Below are 14,403 nucleotides of genomic sequence, written 5' to 3' on the forward strand. Positions count from 1 at the left end.
GATAAACCTGAGGGTGTTAAAGTATCTGAGGAGGAACCCATGCAATTAGGGGTTGCCAAACTCTCTGATACTGAAAAATTACATAGAGAAGGGACGGACTCTGCCTATACTGTGGTAGGAGAGACCATATGGAAAAGGAATGTCCTGTGCTTCCGGAAAACTCTCGCACCTAAGACCTTATAGGGGACTGGCCTTGGGTGTGATATCTAAGTCTCCTAAATTGCCTCCTAACCGTTTGCTTCTCCCTGTTTCTTTACATATGGGAGAGAGTTGTATAGCTGAGCACATATACGCTCTGGTTGACTCCGGGGCAGCTGAAAATTTCATAGACTCTGGTTTTGTTAAGAAAAACAACATTCCCATCAGAGAGAAGGAGATACCCTTGGCCATTGAGGCCATAGATGGTAGACCATTAAGTTATCCAGTTGTTACTCATGAAACTGTACCGTTACACATGTATACAGGGGTTTTACACTTTGAAACCATTCGGTTCCAGGTCATCACCTCTCCTTCTTCACACCTCGTGTTAGGGTACCCATGATTACGTGCTCACAATCCCATTTTCGACTGGGAGTCAGGGCAAATAAAATCATGGAGCGAAGCCTGCCACGAGTCTTGTACTATAGAAGTCACCCCTTTGAATTCTATTAATGTTCCTACTACTCCTTCTTTGTCTACGGTTATACCCCTCAGTACTTATTTCTCAAGACTGTCTTCGATAAAAGGGAGGCTGACAAATTACCGCCTCACAGACCCTATATTCTTGAAGTGGATGCTTCCGATATCGGGGTAGGTGCTGTCTTATCCCAAAGAGAGTCGCCTGATAACCATTGCATCCTTGTGGCTTCTTTTCCAAACAAATATCCAAAGCAGAAAATAATTATGATGTGGGTAATCGCAAACTCCTTGCTATTATTTTAGCACTTAAAGAATGGAGACATTTGTTAGAAGGAACTAAGGATCCTATCCTCATATTTACGGATCACAAGAACCTATCTTACCTTAGTGAGGCTAAAAGATTGTCCTCTAGGCAGGCTAGGTGGTCACTGTTTTTGTCTCATTTCAATTATATTATCACCTATAGGCCAGGTGATCGCAACACTAAAGCAGATGCTCTATCCAGACAGTTCGAAACTGCTGACAAACAGGAGATTGATGTTACTCCCGTCATTCCCCCAGACAGGATAATAGCTACTACTATTTTGTCTATTTCCTCGTCCCTCTTGCAGGCCATACAAGCGAAACAAAGCATGGCCCCTAGCGAGAGGCCTACTGATAAACTATTCGTTGATGTTCCCGAGAGACGGGAGATTCTGTCGTTGTATCATGACACTAAGACTGCTGGACATCCTGGTATTTCCAAAACGGTGTCAGCTGTTTCTCGGTATTTCTGGTGGGATTCCTTACGCAAGGATGTCACTGACTATATAGGTGCTTGTACTACTTGTGCCTGTATGAAATCTTCTCATAGAGTTCCGTGTGGGCTGTTGCATCCGTTACCCGTTCCAGAGAGAACTTGGTCTAACCTGTCCATAGATTTTATTGTTGAATTCCCCCCTTCGAATGGTAACACAGTTATCATAATGATAGTAGATCGGTTTTCCAAGATGGCCCACTTTGTGTCTCTTCGCAAGCTGCCCACGTCTAGGGAACTGGCACTTATCTTGGCTAGAGAGGTGTTTCGGTTGCATGGCATTCCCGTATCTATTGTGTCCGATAGGGGTAGCCAATTTAATTCCAAGTTCTGGAAAGCCTTTTGTTCGGAAATGGGTATTACTCTCTCATTTTCTTCCGCATACCACCCCCAGTCTAATGGAGCTGCTGAACGTGCCAATCAATCTCTGGAGCAGTACCTTCGTTGTTTCGTATCCCACCATCAGAACAATTGGTCTGACCTTCTTCCTTGGGCTGAGTTTGCTCGGAATAACGCTACTCATGATTCTTCCGGCAAAAGTCCTTTTTACGTTGTCTATGGCCAGCATCCCGTTGTTCTTCCGGCTGCTTTCTCCTCACAGGGCAAGCCAGTTCTGGATGAGCATTTGACTGGTTTGCGTAATACTTGGGAGCAGGTTCAGCGTTCTTTGGTGGATTCCGCTGCTCGCCAGAAGGTGTAGGCTGACAAGCATTGCAGGGCGTCTCCTTCTTATGTCGTGGGGGACAGGGTTGGGTTGTCGTGCATTGGAAGGGCTATGGGCCTGAGGAGCACAGCTGGATTTCCGCTGATGCTGTTCACGCTCCTCTCCTTTGTTTTCTGACTACGTTATCTCTTTATCCTTATCTGTTCTGTTTTCCGGCTTGCTGTTTTCTGTGTACCAGACCCCGGCTAGTCCTAGTTTACGCTGTCTCTTTGTGCCCTTGACCTCGGATCGTTCCTGACTCTGTACTTCTCCTATATACATCGAGTCCGGCCACTCTAAGGTCCGGTAGACGTATCTCCCCTGTGTTGTCTTCTGTTTAGCTGAATCCTGCGTGTTGGGGTATATTTTCGTTACACCGCCACACACGCATGACACCATCTGAACCGAATACGTTTATCTTGGTCTCATCGGACCACAGGATATGGTTACAGCAATCCATGTCCTTAGTCTGCATGTCCACAGCAAACTGTTTGCGGGCTTTCTTGTGCATCATGTTTAGAACAGGCTTCCTTCTGGGACGACAGCCATGCAGACCAATTTAATGCAGTGTGCGGCATATGGTATGAGCAATGACAGGCTGACCCTACCTCCCCAAACCCCTTCAACCTCTGCAGCAATGCTGGCAGCACTCATACGTCTATTTCCCAAAGACAGCCTCTGGACATGATGCTGAGCATGTGCAATCAACTTCTTTGGTCAACCATGATGAGGCCTATTCTGAGTGGAACCTGTCCTGTGAAACCACTGTACGGTCTTGCCCACTGTACTGCAGCTCAGTTTCAGGGTCTAGGCACGCTTCTTATAGCCTAGGTCATCTTTATGTAGAGCAACAATTCTTTTTTTCAGATCCTATAAGAGTTCTTTGCCATGAGGTGCCATGTTGAACTTCCAGTGACCAGTATGAGAGCGTGTGAGAGCGATAACAACAAATTTAACACACCTGCTCCCAATTCACACCTTGTAGCACTAATGAGTCACATGACACTGGGGAGGGAAAATGGCTACTTGGGACCAATTTGGACATTTCCACTTAGGGGTGTACTCACTTTTGTTGCCAACAGTTTAGACATTAATGGCTGTGTGTTGAGTTATTTTGAGGGCACAGCAAATTTACACTGTTATACAGACTGTACACTTACTACTTTACATTGTAGCAGAGTTTATTTACTGTTGTCACATGAAAAGATATAATAACATATTTTTTACTTTTGTGAGATTCTGTATCTGCTCATAGAATACAATAGGAAAGCAGCCTGTCATGCTATGAATGACTGATTTACAGAGCCCATTTAAACAAGTTTAGATGGAAGCAGCCAGTATACAAATACTCTATCCAAGTAACATTAACATTAAAGTTCAATTTGACAAAATACTTTCAACAAAGCAATTTTTCTTCTGCAGCCGATCATTTTTACGGTTAGTGACTATACTAATACTTGGCTTTGTTTTGTAAATTCTCCCTCCTCCTTTAGTTCTTTTGCCTTTGTATTTCCTATCTGACACCTATGTTTCTCTCCTAGGTTTTTCAAATGCCCTTAACGTCACAGTGACCCCATATCCATGGGCGTGGCACCCAGTGGGTGAAAATGCTTCATTATGGTGTTCTGTATCCCAGAAGAGAAGGCCGGACAGCCTGCTGACTGTACGTTGGGTCTTCTCTACAGAGCCTGGACATGAGCAAGTTATTGGAAGGATTACAAAATCTGGCGCTGCACACATTGCTGCAAACTGGAGCCACAGGGGAGACCTAAGCAGTGACAACCTCGACAGAGGTCATCGCTATCGGCTAACACTTCATGACCTGCACCTTACCGACCAGGGGAATTACATATGTCGTGTTCAGGAGGTGGCTCGACATAGGAGTCGTTGGACCGCTGTTTCTAATGGCACTGCAGCCACCCAACTGAGGGGTGAGCCAAAACAAATATCTGATTATATTCACTCATTAACATTTAGAATTCATTTCGCATCTAAAGGAAGTAATTTTAAAACTCTCTAATGCTATGGCATTATACTTGTTGACGTGCGCCTTTTCCAGTGTGATATGTGATAATATGGAGAGATAATATATATGTCAAAATTGAAGAAACAAATATCCAAGTTTTAAGTTATAACATTGCAATATTAGGAACAATATAAAAGCACTCTAGTATCCTTTTCTATTGCTAGCTGACTTATATGACGTTGAATACATATATCTACTAGCCACTGTCTATCTCTTTCAGTTTAGAAGAGAAATAATTTGTTTTCCATCAATCTGTTCTATCACACACTGCATTAAAGAGACACTATTGTCACCAAAACAACTTAAGCATAATAAAGCAGCTTTAGTGTATATATCCTGCCTCTGAAGTCTTGCTGCTCAATTCTCTGGCATTTAGAAATTAAATCACTTTTGTGATTTTTGCTGTCCATGCAGCCTTCGCCACGCCTCCCCTGGCTGTGACTGGCTGTGTTTCACTCTCAATCACATGTTACTTACTTTAAACGAGATAAGAAATGATAAATTAAACCAAATTTGCAATAAAGGAAATGCAAACATTACAGAAGTGTTTAGGAAAGTTATGCAAGGAGGTGTGAGTAGGGATACATAAAAAAAAAGTAATTTAACTCCTAAATGGCAGAGAATTGAGCAGTGAGACTGCAGGGACATGTTCTATACACCAAAACTGCTTCATTAAGCTAAAGTTGTTTTGGTGACTATAGTGTCCCTTTAAGTATGACATCTGAATTCCACTTCAGCCACCTGTTTCTAGTTGTGTAATCATATGACATGTAGAACAAAATAATTTTTTTTAATCACTAGAAAGCTAACCAATACTTGCATGCTTGTCTGTAATTTTTTTTTTTTAAACAGCATAAATTATATAGCGATTTTCATTTGATGTTAAGTACTTTTAAAAGGTAGTTTTTTTATTTTATGTTCTGCCAGATGTGGTCTAAAATGGTCATATTGTTGCATTCTGTCTCAAGGCTGGTTTCCATATAGTGCTGATTCCCTTATGGTCTAATTTTCTTTGGTGGTTTGTCTCAAGTTTGCATTATAGGATTCTGTGCTATGTTTCTAAGAATCAAAATGCCTATTGCCTTGTCTTTCTATTTACCAAACTGTGTCTCATTCCATTTTACTAAACTCTGTGCTGTGTAATGTTCTATCCTGGATTTTTATGTCACTAGTTTTCCATTTTATAATTACAGACCATGATTCTGCAAGTAGGGAAGAGGAGGGGGTGGTCATATAACCCTTTAATTTAGGGGTGAGAAGTTTGTATGTGCAGTAATGTGTTTATCTGAAATTGGTAAACTCTTACCATCCACTACAGAATTGACATGTGATCAATTTAGTTTCTTCCAAAACTTTCAGAACCACATTTCATCTGTGTTATATTTGACTTTCATGTGTGATGTAATGTTGTCTATGTTGCTTCATTTTCCTTTTCTTGCAGTTTCAACTTTTATTATTTCCGAGGAGAAAAAACTGTTCTCATGGAAATTATTTCAAGGTAAAATGATTAAATAAATAATGGGGAATTTGAAAAAAAGAGAAACAATCTATACAATCTGATAACTTTAAAAACTGCAAATCATGTTTTATTTTTTTGTATGTTTTGTTTGTATCACTATGTATATGATATGTGTAATAGGCAAACTATGTCACTTAAATCAGTATGTGCCCCTTTGATGTATAGAAACAGGTATGTGGCTAACCATGAATACAGTAGAATATTTGCATAATTTAAGGGTATAAATTTCAAATAGAAAAAATAAACATATTGCTCTGTGGACCGGCTTCTCTTCCTTGGGGGGTTATCCCGGCCTGCCTGCTGCTGTTGTGGCATTTGTTCTGGGGTTACTTACAGCTCCCTGCTTACTAAGGCTACACTGGAGGCCTAGTTCTAACAGCCGGGACACCCTTCCTGCCCTCCTTGGGAGTGGATTAGGGTGCTCTGTGCCTACTTACACAGAGATTTGCTCCTGCATTGTTCAAGTGCCCATGGGGGCTAGCCGATAAGAAGCTGTGATAACTGAAGTGGGATGCCCCCAACCATATAGCTGTAGCCTATGACTCTGGGTTAGGAGGGGGCCTGGAGGACAGTGCTCTCCGTCGCTGTAAGCCCAGCCGGGCTGGACTGTAAGGGCCTGCAGTGGATCGGTGGACGTGGGAACGAGCAGCCCATCAGAGGAGGCCCATCAGAGGAGTGGCCAGTGATGGAGGGGCATAAAGAGTGATAAGAGCTGTCTGCCTTTTTGGAACTGAAGGGAGGCCTGCTGGACTGGCTGGTCCTTTGAGCGCCCGCTGTTCTGAGAGGTTCGTGGAAAGGAGGCCTTGTTTGGTGTGAGGAAGGTGGAAGGCCTGCACCCCCAGGGGTGATGAGGGGTACCCTAGATATCTCATTCTGCTCCCTTTTCTGCCTTGGGACCAGAGGTGTAGGGGGTTGACTGATACTTGCCAGTACATGAGTACTCTAAAAATTATCAGTAGTCATCTCACATCCTGTGGTAAAAATTTTTTCTCTTGGGCCGTGCGTGCTTGGACCAAGACCTCTAGGTCTCTGTGGTTCTTGGTCCTTCAGGACTCGATTGGGGAACTTCATGCTGGGCTCTTTTCCACGAGCCCCCTTCAGTTTATTGGGGCAGAACCCCCATTTTTATTTTACTCTCCATGGGTTGTATAGACTAAGGTGCCCTACAGCTGCACACGTTATAATGCTTACCTTATCCAATGTAGAAACTTATGTCACGAGATAACTCCCGTGTATGCCTTATGCCTTTATAGAACCTGAGCTTTTTTTTTTCTTACGTTGTTAGCATTTCATTTTTCTCCATGCTCAACTTACTATAGGTACAATCACAGCTAGGCCCAACTAGGCCTTAATTTAATAAGCTTTCCAAATTATTCAGTACTGTTAGAAAAACTGTCCAGATGATTTATTTACAAAAATAAACTTTAAAATAGACTTTAATGGTGACTTCTGTAAATAAATCATTTGTAAAGTATTTCTAACAGTATTGAATAATTTGAAAAATCTTATTAAATCAAGGCCTAGGTGACGTGTAACATGAATCCCAACCTATGTTAAATGGAAAAGATTCTGTTTAGACTAAAAATGTCCTTCCTTGCAAACAGTGAATTAATGTTTAAATGCTATTTAAGGACGTTGCATTGTCATAGTTGGTGAATTGAAGTATGGAAGCAATACTTGTCTTTTAATGGTGGCGTGTTTATTTTATTCTTGTTCTGTATTCATGGCTGCATTTTTGTGTAACTTCCTCGACCATCACAGATATTGCTTTTTCCTAGAGAGTTTTGTAGATTTGTCAAAATTATGTAGGAGAAGCGGATGCGTGAATTGGTTGCTTAATGGAAAAAGTGACTCAAATACTATTCAAAGCATAGACCAACTCCTGTAACCTGCAATTCCTAGCTGGAATAAAACATGAATATAATAGGTCTTTTGTGGGGTCATCCTACAACGTTAAGCCTCAGAAAAATTGATTTGACACATGCTCTGTGACATGAATTAATTATATTATTTCATATCATTGAATTAGTTATAGTGTCTGGAGTCCTCTGTTGCTGTCCCCCCATTCAGTGTTAAACCATTTTTAAGTAGTTTAACAAGATTCTTGGGCACCCACAGCTCCACCTTCACTGAGTGCATGGCTATGGCAAAGACACTTTTATTTAGCAATACCAAATCATACCTGCATAGATCTCTGTGATAAGCTGAAAGCAGTTTCAGCCAATCACAGTCACCCATTGCTGCTCAGGCTATTGCTCTCTTTTAAAACCAAGCAGCACAGAGGGGATATGTTTAGAATGAAAACATTAAAAGCACTGAATGGAAGGACGGTGCCAGGAGAGTCAAGACTAGGGATGTGCATGATCCAAAAATGTGGTTTGGTTCGGAAATTCGGGTAAGAAAAAAAATTCGCCAATTCGGGACTTCGGCTCGGTTCGGCAATTCAGAAAATCTGTAGGGCTCCCTAACCCTACCTTAACCCTAGCCTAACCCTACCTTAACCCTAACCCTAAGCCAACCCTACCCTTACTCTAAGCCAACCCTATCCTAATCCTAACCTAACCCAATCCTTACCCTAACTTAACCCTAACCATAACCCTACCCTAACCTTCACCTAACCTAACCCTACCTCAACCCTACCCTAACCCTGTCATCATTCACATAATTTTCCCTCCCTTTCTTTTTTTGCCACTTTTCAGAAATCCGAAGCACTTCGGCACTTCCGAAATTCGGCACTCCGGCACTTCCAAAATTCGGCACTTCGGCCATTCGGTTTGGTTTGGCACTTCCGAAATTCGTGACTTCGGCAATTCGGTTCATCACTCCCAAAATTCGGGACTTAGGCAATTCGGTTCAGCACTTCCGAAATTCAAAACTTCAGCAATTCAGACATTCTGAAGCATCCGAATGTCTGAATTGCCCGAAATTAATCTGAATTCACATTCGGACTGAAACAAATTACACGTCTAGTCAAGACACTATAATAACTTCAATGAGATGAAGGGATGTCTAAATTGTCCCTTTAACCCCTTAAGGACACATGACATGTGTGACATGTCATGATTCCCTTTTATTCCAGAGGTTTGGTCCTTAAGGGGTTAAATGGCAATTCTTTAAGATGACTAAAAAAAGCATATTCTCCATTTACAAATTATGTAACAAGCATGCTACCCGATGTAGCTCTGACGCCTGCTAATCTGATTTAATACCTAATACTTGCGCATAATTGGTTCTACAAGTATACATATCATAAGTCCCACTACTGTAAAAGCTTTGATGCCCCTTTATATGTTAAATCATGAAAAAATAAATAAATACATTGAAATTGCTTATTTAACGGTGTAGTACATGCAACTAGAAATTAGCATTCTTAGTAAATATGTGGTTATCATGCTTTTTCTTTCTACCTCTGCAGATCTGTACCTCTATGCGGTGCTTCTCTGCTGTGTGGGGATTCTTAGCCTCCTGATCTTTCTTCTCATTCTCCTGTGCCAGACCATTTTCCAGAAGAGACGTTCCAGAGGTGAGGAGCATTAGTGACAATCTAACCATATACATATCTTGATGGCCTTAAGAACATATCCTTATCCCAAATCAGACATCACAACTTGCAAAACTGCATTTCAGGGAGGTGGCTTCACCTGCTACCGCGCCACCACGCCACAGTGCCCCACGCATGCGTGCACCCTCTCCCCACGTGTGCGCACCCTTGCACACAGACACACAAAGCCCACAAATAGCCCCCCCCCTCATTATCCTTTATGGCCCCCACCAACCGCTCAGGAGTGGGGGCCGGGGGGGGGGGAGGACAATAGGTACCCCCCTTACTGTTATTAATGGCCCCCACCCACCGCTTAGGGGTGGGGGCCGGGGAGGGAGGACAATAGGTCCCCCCCTCATTATCCTTTAGGGCCCCCACCGATGCTCAGGGGTGGGGGCCGTGGGGGAGGCTGCTCACTGTTTAATAGACATGCCCCTACTCGCGGTATAGTAAGTAGGGGCATAATTTACTAATACTAAGTAATCATTACTTAGTATTAGTAAATGTGGCTGAAAGACCAATTTAGATCTTTCAGCCTTTTGGTAGATAGCTCCCTCATACCGTGGGAATAAGAGAGCTATCTACTAAGCGGCTGCAAGATGCAGCCGTGGCATGAATCAGATTGGAGTTTAATTTATTAGAACAAAGTCCCGAATTGCGTCCTAACAAGAATGAACAAATCTGATAGGACACAATTCAGCAGTTTCGCCGGTGTTCTGTCTAAGTGACAGGACGTTCGGGAATACTGACAGGAAGCATCGCGGGAAAAGGGAGGAAAGCTTAGAATTGTGGGAAAATTTCTCTGACCACCTGACAGAAGGAGAGAAGAGGAATCTATTGGGGAAAGGGAAGTTCGGCATGACAGTGCCGCTTTAAGGGTCCTGTGTGTTTCCACTCAGCTATTAAAAACTAGAGGCCACAAGTCAAATGTATTGATCTGTACATCTTATATATGAGGCACAGTATCAGATCACACAGTTCAGTTGTGTGTTTTCCAATGTGTGTCCGTGAGCCCCATGCAGTGACATTGGATGCAATAAAGTGTGAATTGGTGGGAATTCAAATGCAAATTCAAAGTGACTTTCCAAATTTATGCCAGAACGAAAACACAGCAGAGTATGAACTATTTCTTCTAGGTAATATATTTTGATATATAATTTGAAATTCCCTTTGAATGCCTAACATTGACTCTTTAATGAATAACCCTCTAAGAGTCATCCACAACAAGCGGTCCCAAGGCATGCAACATGGTATATTGTGCAAGATCCCACTGAATTTAGATACAAGACTCTGTTCCTGGCAAAGAATGAGTTAATCACATATTGTTATGTATTGTGGTCTATTGTATCTTTATAACAGCCTAGAATTCATATACAGATCATGATGATATTAACATCGTCCTATACGCGCTCATAAGACAGTATTAATTTCCCCAGTGTAACTTTTGTTTGTTTTGTTCTGTTAGTACAGTATCTTTTTCTTTGTCTCTCAGCCACTAATATTTAATAACTGAATACATTTATTTTATATTCCTTTTATGCGCCGTCCAAATCCCAACTTTAAATAACAGGGGGTATTTTATAAAATGAGGAAAGAAGTGCAACATACCGCTGGATTAGTGTCAGAATATTACAATATAAATGATGTTAGAACATTCATTTGTAATCTGTAATTTATTGCAGCGGGTAAGACATTAAAAAAAAGTAAAAAAAAAATGTCAGTAGATGTTCCATGTTATGGGGAGGTGGGAGCAGTTTGGAGGATCACTCTGGGGGCTCTGCCTCCCCTCCTCTTTTTTTCCTGGCAGCCTATGCTCTGGTTTTAAGTTTTAAGAGGCCTCTGAGTAACTGGACCTAAAGCCTGAGATAACCCTCAGATTGCTGGAGAGAAACTTCCCTTCACAAATACAAAGCCGTGTATGCTTTATGTGTGTGCATATACACACACACGCACACACACACACAGACATTTATATATATATATATATATATATATATATATATATAAACACACATATAGTGCATTCAGAAAGTACCCCTTTATTTTTCCCCCTGTTTTTATGTTTCAGCCTAATACTTCAATTGTTTAAACTACTTTTTATGACATTGATATACGTGTTCAGACCCTAATTCAGCACTTTGATGAAACACTTATGCCAGTGATTAGAGCCTCAAGTCTTTTTTTAAAAAGTGACAAACTTTGTATACCTGGGTTTGGTTAGTTTCTGCTATTCATCTCTGTAGATCCTCTCCCCGATTGCTCAGTTTGGCCTGGTGGCCAGCCTTGTGATACCTTATATAAAGAGGGGTATGCCTTTCCCAATAATGTCTAATCTGGTACAGGTTTTAATTTGGTAAAGGTGTAGAAATCTCTCAAAGATGATCCAGAAAATAGGAAACATCTGAGCAAGTGGTATTGCATAGTGTCTGAATACTTATGTCAATGTCATATTTCAGTTGTTTGTTGTTCATTATGGGGTATTGAGTGTGGATTAAGAAAAAATAAAATAACCCAAACAACTGAAGTTGCAACTTAAAAAATTAAGGGGTCTGAATACTTTCTGAGTCCAGTGTGCATGTGTGTGCGTGTGTGCGTGTGTGTGTATATATATATATATATAAATACATTCACATACATACATAGTATGTAATGCATAATATTCACACCTGTTATTGACAGACCATGTGTTCAAATGCCATACTTCATGGATGTTGCTGTCATTTGTGTTTTTTTCCCATAATGCACAGGCAGTTTAGGGAGCTGGATACATATCTTAGTCTGCCCCAGATTAGTAGACTTTACACTGATAAACTTCAACTATTTTAATGGCAGCAGCAAAAACAAGTACAGCCAAGGACAGTAACAGCCTTGCATTATGAGTCGCATTGGGATATGTATGTTTCAGTGCTGCCCTAACATTAAGCACCTACCTTAACCCATACACTACATTACTAACACTAACCATTAACCCCTACACTACCTTAACCCCTTAAGGACCAAACTTCTGGAATAAAAGGGAATAATGACATGTCACACATGTCATGTGTCCTTAAGGGGTTAAAGGATCACTATAGTGTCAGGAAAACAAATCGGTTTTCCTGACTCTATATTACCCTGAGGGTGCCCCCACCCTCAGGGTCCCCTCCCGTGGTTAAATCCCCTTACCTTCTTCCCCCGCCAGGCCCCCTTACCTCTCCTCCCCCGCCGACGTCAGCTCCCCCGTCTGACGTCAGCGGAGCGGAATGCGCATGCGTGGCAGTGTCGCGCGCGCATTCAAAGTGTCCATATTTTTCAATGCTTTCCTATGGACGCTCTGCGTGATGGAGGTATAATATGCCTCCAGCGTCGCAGATGCGCCTCAAGTGGCTGTCCGGAAGACAGCCACTAGAGGCTGGCTTGACCCCAAATGTAAACATAGCAATTTCTCTGAAACTGCTATGTTTACAGCAGGCATGGTTAACCCTAGAGGGACCTGGCACCCAGACCACTTAATTGAGCTGAAGTGGTCTGTGTGACTATAGTGGCCCTTTAACAGTAACCATTAATATCTACTTTACTAACACTAAACATTAACCCCTACACTACCTTAACAGTAACCATTAATATCTGCATTACTAACACTAACCATCAACCCCTACACTATCCTTAATAGTAACCATTAATATCTACATTACTAACACTAGCCATCAACCACTACACTATCCTTAATAGTAACCATTAATATCTACATTACTAACACTAGCCATCAACCACTACACTATCCTTAATAGTAAACATTAAGATCTGAATTACTTTAACACTCACCATCAATCCTTAATATTACATTACCTTTAACACTATCTATTAACCCCTATGTTATTTGAACAGTAAGTATAAGATCTACAATACCCTAACACTAACCCCTATGCTACCTAAACAGTAACCATTAATATATATATTACCCTAATACTAACCATTAACCTATACTGTACCCAGGGCAGTCTATAATATGATTAGGGCAGTGCAATATCTTGGGCCCCCAGGGCCCTGCACCTCCCACCGCCTCACCCCCCAGTTACACCCAACCCGCAATCACACTGACAGAGGTACTGGCACATACACACACAGACAGACATTAAAATATTCACAGATATATACTGGCACACACAGTCACTGACACACAAATATATACTGGCAGACATACTGACACACACACATACATACATACATACATACACAGACATACGCTGACAGATACACTGACACACACAGGCATACTGACACACACTGACACACACAGGCATACTGACATACACACAGACAGACGTACTGGCACATACACAGACAGACATTAAAACATTCACAGATACATACTGACACACATACACTGACACACAAATATATCCTGGCAGACATACTGACACACACACAGACATACTGACACATACACACACACACACACACACACACACACATACACATACACTGACAGACATACACACAGACACATACACTAACAGACATACTGACACACACACATACACACACATACTGACACACACACACACACACACTGACACACACACACAGACATACTGACACAAACACACAGCCATACTGACACACACACACAGACATACTGACACACACACACACACACACATACATACTGACATACACACACACACAGAGACATACTGACATACACACACACACAGACATACACACACACAGACATACTGACATATACACACACACACACAGAGACATACTGACACACACACACACACACAGACATACTGACATACACACACACACACAGAGGCATACTGACATACACACAGACACACACACACAGACACACACACACACACACAGACATACTGACATACACGCACATACTGACACACACACAGACATACATTTAACCACCCTCCAGGTTCTTACCTTTTCCTGGAGAGTGGTTTCCCTGGGGTCCAGTGGCAGGCTGAGGCAGATGGGAGTTCTCCTCTGGAACTCCCCTCCCTGCCTTTCTCCTCCCGCGCGGCTATTATAGTCACTCCCAGCCGGCTGCAGAACAGGAAGGGGCCCGGTCGCGCTGTTTAAGCGCCACAGCACCTGACCGGGCCCCTGCTGACACATGCTCCCCGGGTAGCCCTTAGTGCATGGGCCACCCGGGGAGCCTCCTCAGTGTGCAGGAGCCGCACCGCCCGGTCCATAG

At 42.2% G+C, this 14,403-nt stretch overlaps 1 protein-coding gene across 2 annotated transcripts in view; it reads left to right on the forward strand.

Annotated features, from left to right (window-relative positions):
• Nucleotides 1-14,403, forward strand: part of VSTM4 (V-set and transmembrane domain containing 4) — a 57,486-nt gene that overhangs the window by 8,988 nt on the left and 34,095 nt on the right. For both annotated transcript variants that reach the window (XM_063434064.1, XM_063434065.1), the window contains exons 2-4: nt 3,659-4,048; nt 5,585-5,641; nt 9,078-9,185. In XM_063434064.1, the coding sequence (XP_063290134.1) occupies nt 3,659-4,048; nt 5,585-5,641; nt 9,078-9,185 (555 nt within the window). The remainder of the gene's footprint in view (nt 1-3,658; nt 4,049-5,584; nt 5,642-9,077; nt 9,186-14,403) is intronic.

Source organism: Pelobates fuscus, chromosome 10 (genome assembly GCF_036172605.1).
Source record: "Pelobates fuscus isolate aPelFus1 chromosome 10, aPelFus1.pri, whole genome shotgun sequence".
Classification (NCBI taxonomy): domain Eukaryota; kingdom Metazoa; phylum Chordata; class Amphibia; order Anura; family Pelobatidae; genus Pelobates; species Pelobates fuscus.